General features: G+C 42.0%; 1 protein-coding gene and 2 non-coding genes across 10 annotated transcripts in view; all 3 read right to left on the bottom strand.

Annotated features, from left to right (window-relative positions):
- Positions 1–14183, bottom strand: part of CNOT1 (CCR4-NOT transcription complex subunit 1) — a 55764-nt gene that overhangs the window by 16023 nt on the left and 25558 nt on the right. For 3 of the 8 annotated variants that reach the window (XM_027716132.2, XM_027716136.2, XM_027716133.2), the window contains exons 17-31: positions 13754–13904; positions 12183–12384; positions 11579–11725; positions 10339–10463; positions 9235–9521; positions 8307–8385; positions 6906–7136; positions 5525–5665; positions 5069–5248; positions 3545–3661; positions 3018–3128; positions 2356–2433; positions 1873–2050; positions 1250–1380; positions 425–721 (exon numbers count right to left, since the gene is read on the bottom strand). In XM_027716132.2, the coding sequence (XP_027571933.1) occupies positions 425–721; positions 1250–1380; positions 1873–2050; positions 2356–2433; positions 3018–3128; positions 3545–3661; positions 5069–5248; positions 5525–5665; positions 6906–7136; positions 8307–8385; positions 9235–9521; positions 10339–10463; positions 11579–11725; positions 12183–12384; positions 13754–13904 (2455 nt within the window). The remainder of the gene's footprint in view (positions 1–424; positions 722–1249; positions 1381–1872; positions 2051–2355; positions 2434–3017; positions 3129–3544; positions 3662–5068; positions 5249–5524; positions 5666–6905; positions 7137–8306; positions 8386–9234; positions 9522–10338; positions 10464–11578; positions 11726–12182; positions 12385–13753; positions 13905–14183) is intronic. The other 5 variants (XM_027716139.2, XM_027716140.2, XM_027716137.2 and 2 more) reach the window with 3 other exon arrangements.
- LOC113985416 lies at positions 4088–4226 on the bottom strand. Its single transcript, XR_003539806.1, has one exon. It is a non-coding gene; the product is annotated as a small nucleolar RNA SNORA46 (small nucleolar RNA).
- LOC113985417 lies at positions 13292–13427 on the bottom strand. Its single transcript, XR_003539807.1, has one exon. It is a non-coding gene; the product is annotated as a small nucleolar RNA SNORA50 (small nucleolar RNA).

The following is a 14183-nucleotide window of genomic DNA, read 5'->3' as shown; positions in this document are numbered from 1 at the left end:
TTAATGTCATACGTCTTCAGGGATAAAAAAACCTGACTACTAAGTTACACTTTGACATTTTGCAAACACAGCAATACAAAGCACTGTCTTCCACAAAACTTGAATTCCTTCTGCTTATGCACGTTCTTCTGTGACTATATTTGAGAGAACACTGGGGCAAAATAAAAAGCTAGTCAGGAAGTTTGTGTGCTATGCAGTAAGATCCACCTTAGCAGTTTGTGTTCGACATGAGCTGTAATCTCAACAAGCTTTTTTCACTATAACTCCACAAGAGTCATGAGGCTTTTATCCAGTGAATTAATCTCCACGCTAGTTAAGCCATGTAAGTAACCAGCAAGTCCTCAGTGTGGAGAACTGACTTGCTAATGCTGGGTGCCTGCAGCCCTGTGAGCTGGAAACAACCTTCAGACGACGGGGCTCTTACCCTGAGTGCAGTGGCAAAGCTGTTTTTCAGGTTGGTGGCTATGCTCATGAGCAGCGGCTCCCTGCAGGTGATCATGGCCATGCCGGCCGTCAGGTTCCGCATCATGTGGTGCGCGGCCACGCGCATCCGCGACTCCTCCGAGTCCAGCGCAAAGTCCTTCCTGACGATCTGCTCGCAGGTGGTCATGGCGATCTTGATGGATCGATCCACCACGGGGTGCACCAGGTCCTGCACCGCCCGCTCGATGGCCTGCCGCACACACTGCTTCAGCTGCGGGTGCGCCTGGAACAGCGGGATCTGCGCGGGGAGCGGCAAAGGTCAGGGAATGAAGTGCCCCGGAATCCCACCTGCCCGAGACATTCCCAGGTTCTGAACGACTCCTAAGTGCACTGTCCTAGCTGGTGCAGTTCTCCCTTGTTCCACGTGCAGCTATGACAATATTTGATAAATCCGAAACTGGGACAAATGATCGTTTTCCTTACCAAGATGAAGCTGAGCACAATACAAAGACTGACTGAAGAGCTAAGCCACTGACTGGTCAAAAGGAGCACAGCAGCAACTATCCCAACTGACACATTGCCAGAAATGAAGTGGATACTAATGTCACAGTTAAAGACCACTTGATCATCTCAGGTTGCTAATGCAACTACTAATCACCTCTAAAGCTCTCCATTGGATTACTCATTAGCGCTTGACCTCCCCATAACTTTTGAAAAGTGACTGCAATAACTTCAGTTTACAAAATGTTGCTCCCACCAGCTGGGACCTGTGGCAAATCTGGTGGTAAAAATTCTTTTAGCAAACCAAATCAGCTCTAAAACTTACGGTAGGATTTAAGGTAATATGTGGAGCCAAGCCTCCCAAAGAATACACGTTGATGTCGTGGTAACTGTACTGGGGCTGTGGAGGGACTGTGGCTGTACAAGTGGTGCTGGTAGCTGGAGTTGTAGAAGCAGCTGGAGAACAGAAACAGGTTTGTACTGAGCCATTAGTGGAAAGTAAATGCTTGTAAATGCAAGTATATATATTTACACCAGAAAATTACTAAAACCCAAAAGTTTTGCAGTTTCATCATGAAACCTCCGAAACTCACAACTTTCACTCTGCGTTTTCCCAACTATTAGTTCCAAAGTAGCTTCAGCACATTCTAACAGCTGTCTATTGCAACAGTTTAGCCCCTGATGTTGTGTTAACAGATCATCCTGCCTCACTCCCTTCTAAGGAGTAGCTACACACCCCACATGCAGAATTAGCCCTCATGACAGCTTCCACTCCCTTCCCATCTCCAAATTCTGTACACCTACTTCTATTACAAAACTATCCAAGTGCTTCCAAGCATTCAAGGATGCTACAATAGCATATGCAGCTTCATACTTTTCCTCATAATAGCAAAACCTGTCTTATTTGAACTTCAACAGTGTGATTATGGATTTCATAGATGTACATACTAGTTGTTGTGATGGGTGGTAGCTCTTCTGGCTGCTTCACATCCTTCTTTGGAGCAGACAGCTGCTCATCCAGGTTTTTCAGACGATCCTTATCTTTCAGGAGACTTCCAGGTTTCAGCTCATTGATGTCCAGTACAAGATTCTTGCAGAGCACCTCAATCTCAAACTTCAGATTCAACTGCAAAACAGTTCTAGTTTAGGACGTGTCACAAAACATCTACCAGGCCCCTCGACTCCCAGGCTGCCCATTCTAACCCACACCTTCCAGAGACCAACAGTGACTGAGGATCAGACAAATATCTTGCACTCTGACCTCACAGGAGAAGAGTTGCATCCAAGTTCTACCAAATAAAGCAATGCCCAAGCAATCTCCCCATGCTAAAGCAGTGAAAAGTGCTGCGTGGTCCTTCACAACATCCCTCTTGACTGGTATGTCAAGAAAACCTCACTCAGTAGGTACAGAAAAAAAACCCAGAAGTTTACTTTTAGATCATGTTCTTGGTGTAGCTCAGCTAAAACATTCATAATGGCCATTGTCCACGGGTTTGGAGGTCTGAAAACCTACAAGAGAAAGAAGAGAACAGTATTACATAAACTTCTTGAATCATCTGGATGGCTTATGACTGGAAGTTTTGGAACACAAGCATACAGCCATGGAAACCTTTGTACAGCTGCAATTAGGGTAGAATTTAGTATTCTGGTAATAATTAGTCCAGTAACTTAATTTCAACTGGAACTACATTAGGAAGCTAAGTGTAAAACTGGAAACACAATGACCTGGTCCTTCTGAGAGATCAGTTCTATGCCAAGTAGAACTGACAAGCCGACCAGGGTCAAAGTGTGTGGAAAAATAAAAAAATAATCTAAAAATAAATATATTCTAGAATCTCTTCAATGGTATCCCTCCATGTCTTACTAAAGTTCTGTTGAGGGATACCACAGCACAGTTCAGCTAACACCAACTATTTATATGGAAAAAATACATGGTACTTTCCCTCAAATAGAACACCTTCACTTTAAGCCCTCGCATCCCTTTTCTTTCTCTCCATGGCATTCAATCAGTTTTCACTTTGTGACAAAAGCTGATTACTTTCTGCAATATTTTGCCACTTGAGCAATAACTCTGTCAGCACAAAGACACTTACCACACTCCTGACACTGGATTCTAAGACTTTGGCAACAAATGGCACTACATAAAGCAACTCCTGCTGTCCCTTCACATATGCTTCCAGTAGTAGTGATTTCACATCCAAATCCTGAAAAATACCATCAATGATTATGGAATTGGGAAGGAGGGTGGAGAAAACAGCAAACACACTGCAAAGTTCCACCTACAAACTACTTCCTTTTCAGATAGAGGCAAGGTTGAGTCAAGACAGCCCTTGAGTTTTACAGACTGTTAAGCAGCAATTCCTTTTAGAACAAAGATTTACATATCTACATTTTTACATGGGATTAACAAGTTCTCGCCAAAACAAATATAGCTACTAACTTTACTGATATTAAAAAAAAAAATAATTAGAAGTCTTAAATGACCAGCTCTGGAATCATACTTTGTACTCGGCACAAAAAAGAGGCACCAGAAAGGTGATAACATATCCCAAATAGCTTATGCTACCGCGTAACAGCATATCAATGCATGCCACAGCAATCAGTAAAGACAGAAGCTCACCGTGTGCAAGATGGGCTTATTTTTAGCCATCGTAATCATTCCCAGCCAGTGACCAAGGTTCTTTAACAAGGAGCGGTCTGAGAAGTTGGCTGCAGCTTTGTCTGATGTCAACAGCACCTAATGAAAACAAACAAAAAAGCAGCTTGAGCAACGACCGGAAGATTATCAGCCTCTGAACCAAATCCAACAGCTGATCTGACCGAAGGCAAAGTTTTAGAATATCAGGTTCTGAGCTCCACTCTCATTAGAGATACTGGAGCAGCCTTTACTTTAAGACAGGAACCTTTAAATCTGCTCTGTAATGACTGCAAAGTTAATTTCTTTAAAAGGATCAAAAAAGAGGGTTACACCTTCCCAGACCTTACCATCCACTTTGTTGAGACTGTTACAACTATTCATTCAGCAAAGTCTAACTCTGTGCAGGCAATGCTTCCTCTTAAAGCCTCATCACAGACCTGAAGGCTACAGCTTGCACTTCTAGGGAAACCATTTAATTCTCATGTCAAGGCTTAAATCATGTCACGAGGATTCTGATGTTGTTAGTTCTGTTCCTTAGCTTCAGAGGGGCATCAGCTGAACAGAGCAAGGTCAGCTGTGCTCTCAAGAGCCAGGAGATGCTTTTGCACTACAGCGTAACCCATGGTGGTCAGGGAATTCCACCAACAGGTTTAAAAATAGTGCTTGGTTCAAGAGCTTGTTTCATCTCTTCATCACTTCTGGGCTTCTGCTTCTTCTTCCTCCTCCCCTTCACATTATCTCAGTCCTCTAGTAAATGTTGGTTGTTACACCCCCGTTTTCTACACACTTCCCTTCCCCTTTATTCCTCTTTGATCTGTGCTGGTTTAAAGGTAAACCGGCAGGGGAAATGAACCCAACTCAAAAGAGAGATTATAAGTCAGGATAACAATTTAATAAAATAATACAGTAAGTACGATTATACAGACAAACAATTGGTTCTAACCCACAAAACCCAAATGTATAACCCAGCACCCTGGGGCATGAACAGAGTGGTGTTTGTTGGGCCCCCTGTTCTGGGCAGAGGGTGTAAATGGTTCATTGATAACAGTTTCTGGGAAATGGCATGGAAGGCTACAGAATACACAATTTTGGGTTACACCCATACAGTGATGAACTGGTCCCAGCTGTTCTAACTAGGACAGACCAAAACAGCAGAGTGTGGTTTTCTTATCTTTCTACTTTCCCCACACAAAACAACCACACCACAAGCAATTTTTCCCTAGGTTATAATTTGCAAATCTCACACAAATTTAGAGTCCACCTACATAAATAAATCCAAATGCAGATTTTCTCTCCTGTTATATAATTTAAATCTTCTGCATGTTCCTAACTGAAAAGAATCCTGGTATTCATAAAGATAACCTCTAAGTTTAGTAGTAAGCTAGGAAGTAGATTTTTGAACGATATTCCATAGTTGAGGATCAGCAACATAATAAGCAAACAGAATGAGAAGAAGAGAACACTCCCTAATCTTTACCCAAGTATTAGAAAACTTGCACTACTCACCTTAATATTTCTGTAGGTTTCATTCAGAACCATTTTATTAAACTCTGGATTTTTAAGTGTGTCGAGGAAGTTTGAATATAGGCTGTGAAAGTTAGGCTCAATACTGACTCTCTTCATCACAAGATACTGTGATACCCAAGGCATGAACTCTTCTTTCACTGTTTCCTTCAGTTCTTCCACCTGTGGCCAAACCAAAGAGAAAGCACACCACAGAACAGATGAGAAGATAAGCAAAACCTTCTGGGGCCAGCTCTGACCAACACATAGTTATGGTCAGTCAATTGCTTTTAAAATTAATGTTTTTCTAAAAAAAAATATTTGAAATCAGTGACTCAGCATCCAAAGAACTGAAGTTGTAATTTTGTAGAAATATCATCAGCAAACACTTAAAAATATATAAAAAATACAGATTAAAAAAAATAATTCTTTTTTTTACCATCATTCTTCCATACTTGCCTTCTGTGTCATATTTGACTGAGATAGATTATTGAAGATGAAAGCAATTTTTTCCTGGACATTGTCTGGAGGTCCCACAATTCTCTCTGTTTGATCTGTTGCTACTAACAGCGTATCAATGTTGGTAGTATTAATGGAAGGCTGCAGGGAGAACAAAAAGTTAAGAATAGACAATACCTAGGGGTGACATCAAAAGAAACTTTTGCTCTGTTCTGTCAAGTCAAAATAGAATTGAGCTTTACCAGGAGACATTTACTGTCTCAGATTCATTTTCAGCAGCACTCTAAAGGAGCCAAGTGATTTTTTTTACCCTAAAAATCATGATCAATACTCAGCAGAAGAATGCTGCTGCACATTCATATATAATAGGTGCCACTGCAATGGCACCCTTTAGGCTAACAGCCTGCATACAATTTTAGCCCGGAGAACAATCACAGTACAATAGTGAGCAGCACTTAGCACAGCAGGGAGTCTCCAGGAGCAATTCAGTGCTGATTTGGGAAGGAGAAATCCCTGAGATTCACTTCTGAGGCAGCAAGTCAAGTGTAAATCAACAGAACGTGACCCAGGTCCCTACAGCTGCAGGACTGAACCCCAGGGCTTTAGCACCTGGTGCATTGCAATTAAGGGAAGAGGAGATGCAGTTTTAAATATCAACCCTGACTGCAGTTTAAAATGGGAAAATATAAACACCTCGAAGTAACAACTATCTACAGGACATAACCAGGGGTGAAAGACAGTAATAGCTACACCATGACCTGTCCTCCACAGTCTGTTCACAACGCTTTCAGCTATCTTTGGCTTTTGCCTCCTCTACAGAGAACTCTTCAAGGACAGTCCCAAGCAGCAAGACAGGCTCGACTTTACAGTGCATCAGTCATACAGCTACAGCACCACCCATCCTCAGTGAACACGTGGCACCAAGTGTGCTCCACACCTTTCTGTGCAATAGCCAATAGTATCAACCTGCCAACCCTGTAATAACTCCAACAAGCAGTTCAGAGAGTTCTTTATGTAAGTGACTGAAGATGTGAAAAACCTAATGCAGTTAGAACTGCCAGGTCAGATGTGTGCAGTAGGTGTTCTCAAGTCCCAGGCAGAACAGCAGCTGCCAACTATTTTAAGAGTCCTACTGGAAGTCATTAAGAGAAACAATAGTTCTGTAATTGTCTTGACAATTAAAGCCTCAATAAAAACATTTCAACTTGACACCTAAGTAATTGTGTAGTTTAATGACTAAAAATGCCTTCTCTCTACAAAAACGCTTGTCATATTTAAAAAGTTTCTATGCTTTAAATACAAAATAACAGATCACAGTTTGAATTCAATACAGAGCAGCAACTTAACACCTCTAGGAAGGGCACAATGACACAGTGCTCACCGGCACGTCTTTCTTGAAGCTGACTCCAGTTGGTCGGGTGATTGTGATGGTTTTTGCAACGGTGGTGGTGGTTGAGGTGGTCACTATAGTGCTGACTTGGCCAGCAAGAGGAGCTTTTGCTGGAACCTGGGCCTGGGCCTGAGCCTGGGCAAGTGCAATACTTCCAGGGGTGGTGATTGATCCCTGCATCTTCACAGGAGGATCTCTGGATTGCTGTCCATATTCTATGTACTAAAATAGGGTGAAAAGCACAGGTTTGCCAACAACTGTTAAAATATTCAACACTATTGCCATAAGGGAATCTGCAAACTACAACTGTATACCCTTATAAAGCACAGCCTGTCAGTATTGACTTTCTTACTGGAGAGGAGCCTCAAACTCTACCTTTTGGCCTCAACAGGTTGATGTCAAGCACCACGAGACTAAAATATCCTTAAAATTTTGCAGTACTACCCAAAAAACTCCATCCCCATCCCCCCAGGCCTGAAACAGCAGAGTGAAAGAGGAGAACCTAAGAGCAAGGTGTGAATATCAAGAAGCAGGCTACAAAGCAGGTGAGAAGTCTTCTGCAAGGACTCCAACAGCTACATAAAGAAGTCTGAAGCTCACCATTAATAAGCAAAACCACAGTTCTGAAACGGCCAACTTCAAGTTATTACATATTTTTAAGTAGCTCCATAGTAAAAAATGAGCTTCTTCCCCACTGTTATACATTTCCTCAGAAACTGGTAACATCAGACTGTCATTTAAGGGATACAGTCTGAAACCAGTCAGTGAAACCAAGAATGCTACTGGACTTTTCAGCTTTGGGTATGAGGCCTCTCTACCTCAGTGGAATAATTTTCCTTATTTAGCTCATGCTCTCAAGCTCTGCCACTGGGATTAGCTTTTCTTTATTTCCACCAATAAAAGCACCTTCAAGGCAGACACCATATGATGAACACTGCTTTGGACTACACAGTATTCCCATGGCTCTCATCAAACCTTCAGGAATGAAATTTTTCCTGGATTATTTTAGCAGGTCTGAGTACGAAACTGTATAAACCCAGCTGAATGTCCTCTATTTTAGGAAAACTCCAAATCTTTAAGGGACTGAAATATGAATCCACTGAGGCACTTTAAATCCTTTGTGCAGTGCTGGATCACTCAGTTATATTCAGGTACCTATTTCAACATAAGCAACCCAAAGAGATTTATTGAAACAGGAAAGGTACCAGATAACCACCTTCACCTGCCTACCCTATCCCACAGAAAAAACTTTAAGGAAAAGCATTTGATTCTGTGGATCTGCATGGTCTAAAATCATGATACATGAGACTGCTTTTCCAAAGGAAAACAGAAATCTGCTCATAAGAATTTCAAATCATAGAGAGCTGGTGTTGTTAATACAAACACACTCACCTCCTGCAAATGATGTGGGAACTGTATAAAGTGACTAATAGAAGCCAAGTGCTGACAATACTGGGGATAGTCCTTCAATCTGTCAGACAAAATACACATTAGTCAGAAGTGTAAGCCCAAACCAGAAACAGCCTTACAGAGAAACACAAATATCAGACTGGTATGTCATTCCCACGCTGCATCACAGAATTACTTCTGGATTCCTTACAGCAGCTGTGCTATAAATAAAGCACTTTCTACAAAGTACTTTTTGTCACAAAAGCCATTTGAAATTAATTCGTGTAACGGTAAAACACAAGGTTTATTCACAGTAACTCATCCTACATCTCTGTACTTCTGACTGAGCACACAATTGCATTTATGTTTAGTGTTTGCAATAAGATTACTGGATAAGTAATTTGCAGTTTAGCTCAGTGCATTTTATACAGCACCCCTCACACCCAGAACTTCCTCTATCTGCAACTCATGAAAAGCTTTGAGAAAGCTTTTTTTTTTTTGAGATTATTTTGCCATACTTGAGATTTCTGTGTAAAACCCTGGAGCTTAGTTCCTAGTCAGTCCTTCAATAAGGAACAGTGCAAATAGCACTCCACTGGAATGCACCTCTGAAGAGTGATTACATTTGTTCCATTTCTATCAGACAATTTCATCTAACTCACCACTAGTTATTTTTATAAACAAAGTCCACTAATTTTCAGCATCTGTTTGCCCCACATTTATACAGGTACCACACTGAACATTTTCATTTTGAAAAGTCACCCTTTAACTGGCACATTCACACCTTTTGTCTCAGCTCAGCATACCTCTGAAGCAATCCTGAAGCTGTGTTAATTCCTAACACATACCAGCAACCTTGCACTGCACGATTAGAGCAGGTTCAACATTCACAACACGACACTATTAGAAGTTACCAAACACCCACACTCACCTATTTTTAAATCTATCTAGTGCAGCAATACCAAAATAGTACATTTTGGATGCAAAAGGCTTTCGTAAGGCTTCGAGAACATAGCGCAGGGCCAGGCCCAAGGCCATGTAAGTAACCAGTCCTTTCTCTATGATCCCCCCGAAGAGACAGGCTGTGATGTGCAGCTCTTTGTCTGGGTACTGCGGGAAGAAACGGTACTCCTCGAACAGGTTCCTCAGCATGCAGTTAAACACTTCTCGTTCACGTTTAATGTTGGAGTCCTTAAACCTCTGCAGCATTTCCAAGACCTGCAAAGAAATTGGGAATTGTTACCAATGGGTTTTTGCTTTCTTCCAGCCCTTCTGCATCTTCACGTTTCAGGAGCGTGTGCGACTACCCGGGTGAACTGTGCTACCACGAGTTAGACCACAAAGTAGCTGCTTCAAGAAAATCTCATTTTAGCCAGCAAACACTACATCACTGCAATGAGCTTCCTCTTCAGGCTGGAGTTTTTTCCATTTTAAGTAACTGTCTTCACACAGAACTTTTTTTGTGACCGCCTACTCCATCACTTTCAAAATCGGAAAAATTAAAATTAATGTTGTGTCCTCCATAATTTATAACCACACAAATACATTAAAGTAAATTCGAAGTACTTCAAAGAGCAAGTACATCAGGCCAATAATTACTCTCATAGAGACTAACCAAAATAATTATCAAAAGCTCAGAAGGTAGAACTTGGGACACTTATATATATGGATGCTGTAGTCATTTTTAGATACTTAAAAAACATGTATTCAAGACAATTTATACAGACTATTTAAAGGCACTCTTTAGCACTTATTTTGAACACAAAGGCTTCCAAACGACATCGAATCCTTCCCACTTAGCAGCATTTTAGGAGCGTTAATTAGACATCTGAAGTTTTCAGTCCACAGAAGTCAAAGCTGAATGTAATGATCAACTGCAAGTTTGCTGCAAAAACAACTTCAACCAAGCCAAAAAGCAATGCTGTAAGTATCTACCACAAGCCCTTTTTTTATTTTCCACTAAAACGTGAAGGAATAATTGCTACCAACTTTATTGCAAGTCTCTGGACAGCAACTGCTGCAGAAGGGAACTCACCTCATCCACAGACATGGTCGGATGTGGTGGATGGTTGTAAATACGCTGGAAGTAGCTGTTTGCCTCATCATCTATTTCTTTGCTAAAGTGCTGATTAGCCTCTGGCCACACCTGAGATAAGTCAGCTGTTAAAAAAGGGAACAGGTATTATGCTCAGGACAACTTCAGGCAGACAGGATTTCATCTAGTCCTTTTTAACTCTTCCACCAATCTGTACAGAACCTGCTAGTTGTTCTAAAAGGCAGGATATTTAACCTTTCCATTAGACAGGAATTGTTATTTAAAAAAATCTGTTTCCAATATGCCATATTTATTAAAAACACCTGAATCCTAAGATAGCATCAACCTCACAGTTGTATTCCTAGAACCCACTGCATCCCAAGCTGACCTCAACTGACAACTAAATGAATGAATGCAGAACAGACTAGAATAAAGCATGCTACACAACACTGACATGCACACAAACTTGCACACAAACTTTCAGGCCAGCCAGTGAGCTTCCAGTAAGTTTATATTGAATGCTCAAGACCCAAAATATAAACCAATGGTCATTACAGCCACCTCCCCTGTACACATGCAAAGACAGGTAACTTTGCTGTTATTACTCATGGCTTCTTTGACAGCTCTTCCCTAAGAGCAATGAGGAAGGTTTAGCATATGGCTGTGCTTCCTGAACATTTGACTGCTTCAACATTTCACTGTGAGCATACTGCAGAGGCATAAATGATTTAAGGATAATGGCTTGTTGTCAGGAACCAAATTACTCCTTCCAAAAACTACCTTCCCACCTTGTGTTAGTCTTATTTGTATCCAATGTTGCAGTCTGTTTCACTGCTTCACCTGTTAAGTTCCCTGCTGCAACAGGACCTTACTCAGGTAGCTTTCTTTAACCTTGTTACAAATAAACCCCAAAACACCCTGGTACCAGGCATATACAATTTTCTCTGTCAAGAGCAGGACAACACTTTTGTTCAAAACACAGCACCACAGAAAAGGGACAGAAACACAAATCTGAAACATGTTGTATTTTTATGCTAACAGGTTTTTTTAAATCCCCCCCAGGGCACTTGTCAAGCTTCCAGGATACAAGCCTAGAAGCACCTTTTCAGGCTAATGGAGTAACAGAAGAGCCACATTTCTAACATTTACCACCTATAGATCCAAGCCTCCCCTGAAGGAAACACAGATTAACTGCAGACCACAGTCACACTTCACAGCCACAGACAACACTACCACTTACAAGGTTTCATCTTACTCTGCTGGAATGTAGGCTGGTTCAGTCCAGATGTGCTCAGCTTCCTTTGCACGAATGGGTCATTGTTCACTGCAGGAAGGCCCAGGGCTCCAGTTCCTATGCCAGTCAGGCTACCCGTAGTAAGACCACCTACTGAAAAGAAACCTGTAGTAAGACCACCTACTGAAAAGTAAACAACTGGCCATCTCAGTTGCACCCTCACAGTATGCATTTATAACTCCTCCTAGCACTTATCATTTCCAAGAACTCAACAGCTTTATAATCTTCATAGCTGTCTACTATGAAGCAATTTTAACTTAAACAATTCATCTCTGTCCCAACCGAAAATGACGCTGCTGAATTTGTCAATACACCCTCTTGACTCTTAAACTTTTTACCTTTTGCAGCTGCAACACTCTGAAGTGCTGTTTTTCAGCAACGACCCAGAAGTGTGTAACTCCCTCCCATACAACACAGCTGTTTGTCCACTGGGGTGTCCCACCCTCAAAGGGAAGGAAGCACCTAACCCACCAGCATTTCCAACCTCAGCAATAACAGTGCCTTAGCTCTGCCACGTCAAAAACAAACCACTCCACCCCAACAGCAGTACCTGGAAGCTGTGAAGAGAGTCCTCCTATGCCACTGAAACCTGTTGTCTGGTTTTGGGTGGAAAGAGGGGGGAACGCTTTTGCTGGTGACTGAGGAGTGCTGAACGCAGAGCCCAGGTTTGGAGGGAAGCCTTGCATGCTCTGGGTGTGAGGAGCAGCTGAGCCACCTAAACTAAGAGATGCCATTCCTGCAAGCGAGTCGATCTGAACGAAGAGAGGAAGGTTATACAGACATCCATAAACCAAAAGCCAGCTGATTTTTGGCATGTTTTGCATAAAGACGGCTACCTATCAAAACATTTCTGAGAAAAGCCTTTCTGCATGGCTACTGCAAATTCTGAAGTCATCCAGATCACCCCGAAAGATCAGTTTGTCTAGAGAACGCGCTTTCATTTTTCCTCTACAATCCCATGAAATCCCATTCTCTCCGAGCTTCTACAGAAAGGCTGATTGTTCCACGGTCTGCAGTTAAGAGTAATACAACAGTAAATGCTTATAATAAGCAGCATTTACTTCTACTTGCAGATTTTTATACTACAGTAGTTTATGCTCTGCAGTTTGCAACCTCAGACCTCACCCCAAGACTTAAAAAGGTATTTCGACTCAAGCTTACAGAGTATTTTTTATTTTTATTTTATTTATATTTGCCCACTTTTCCCCACCTAAATACCTGAATGAAGTCTTCAATAAAAAGCATTAAAACCTGGGTGATGAGTAGGAGGGAAGGCACAATACAGGCTAACAAAGCAGTAAGTCAAGGAACTGACTAGGAACAGCAGAAAATGGTGTTATCCACCCAGAAGAAAGCATGACTACAGACTAACAATTGCTGCTCTGCTTGATCTATCACTTATTTGCAGCACGTTGCCAAGATGTTTGGTACATCTGATGAGCAACTTCAATAAAGCAACAATTTACAAGGAAACTGCTCTCTGTGTTTAGTTTATGTAATCTACTGACAATTCAGTCATTCTTAAATGCTGAATTGCCACTATTTCATGTGAAAAGCCTGTCACCACTTCAAAATTGAATATAACTGCTAGAAGCAAAACCTGTCTGTAATGTGTTGCTCCCAGAGGAGGAAGGGATGATGAGTGGCAGGGAGTAACTGAAATGTACCTTGTTTTTAAAAGAGCAGTTCAGTTGAGAGCTGAAGAGCCCCAGTTATAACAAGTCCTTATGCTCTAGCACTGTGGCTTGGCCCGTGAAGCTACAAACAAGACACATCAGGTTCAAAGGCAGTGCTTAATTCTCAAAACTCTTAGTAAATTTTAGCACTTTAAAAGAAAGCCTCAGTTACTTTAAATAAACCAAACATCTGTCCCTCTCCAGTGCTCCCATCCTGTAACACTTCACAGTTACTTCTTACAGACATTTGTGAAGTGAAAGACAGTTCTGAACTACAACCCTCAGACAACATTCTGCAGTCACAAGCAAGTTATCCAGACATGCAAGCACAGAACTACGTGAGCCAGATGATGTTTGACTTAGTCCTGCAGAAGGAGCTCAACTACCACAGCAGAACTAGCACTAAACCAACGGCACCCTGTGCAGAGGCAGCCCTTGTTTGTACCTGAACAGGTGAGATGGCATCCAGGCTGCTGGCACTGGGCGGGCGGCCCTTGGGCATCACTCCAGGCGGGGGCTGCCGAGCCTTGTTCATGACATTACTGCAGTTGGCTACCATGGTGAGGATCGTCTCCGACAGCTCCTGAGAAACACTCCTAGGACACAGAGGCAGGACAGTTGGGATATGTACTTGCATGGCTGCAACAGTTCTTGGAAGAGCAGACCACCTACAACAGCCCTGGCCTGGCCTGGCCAGTCGTCCACATCGTGGGCTCTGCACAGCTTAGCCTTGTGAATTAAAACATAGTTAATGATGCTACGATCCCTTTTTCAAATCTGCTCCCCAAGGCTCCTTCCTGTCCTCAAACTTCACAGTTTGTGATTATTCCCATTCTGAATCTCATTACACACAAGGTCTCTCTCAAAGAGGAGAT

Source organism: Pipra filicauda, unplaced genomic scaffold, assembly GCF_003945595.2.
Source record: "Pipra filicauda isolate LSUMZ 115617 unplaced genomic scaffold, ASM394559v2 scaffold205_size1947385_pilon, whole genome shotgun sequence".
Classification (NCBI taxonomy): Eukaryota; Metazoa; Chordata; class Aves; order Passeriformes; family Pipridae; genus Pipra; species Pipra filicauda.
Note: the sequence above shows the minus strand (reverse complement) of the source record. Positions and strands in the feature narration are given on the sequence as shown.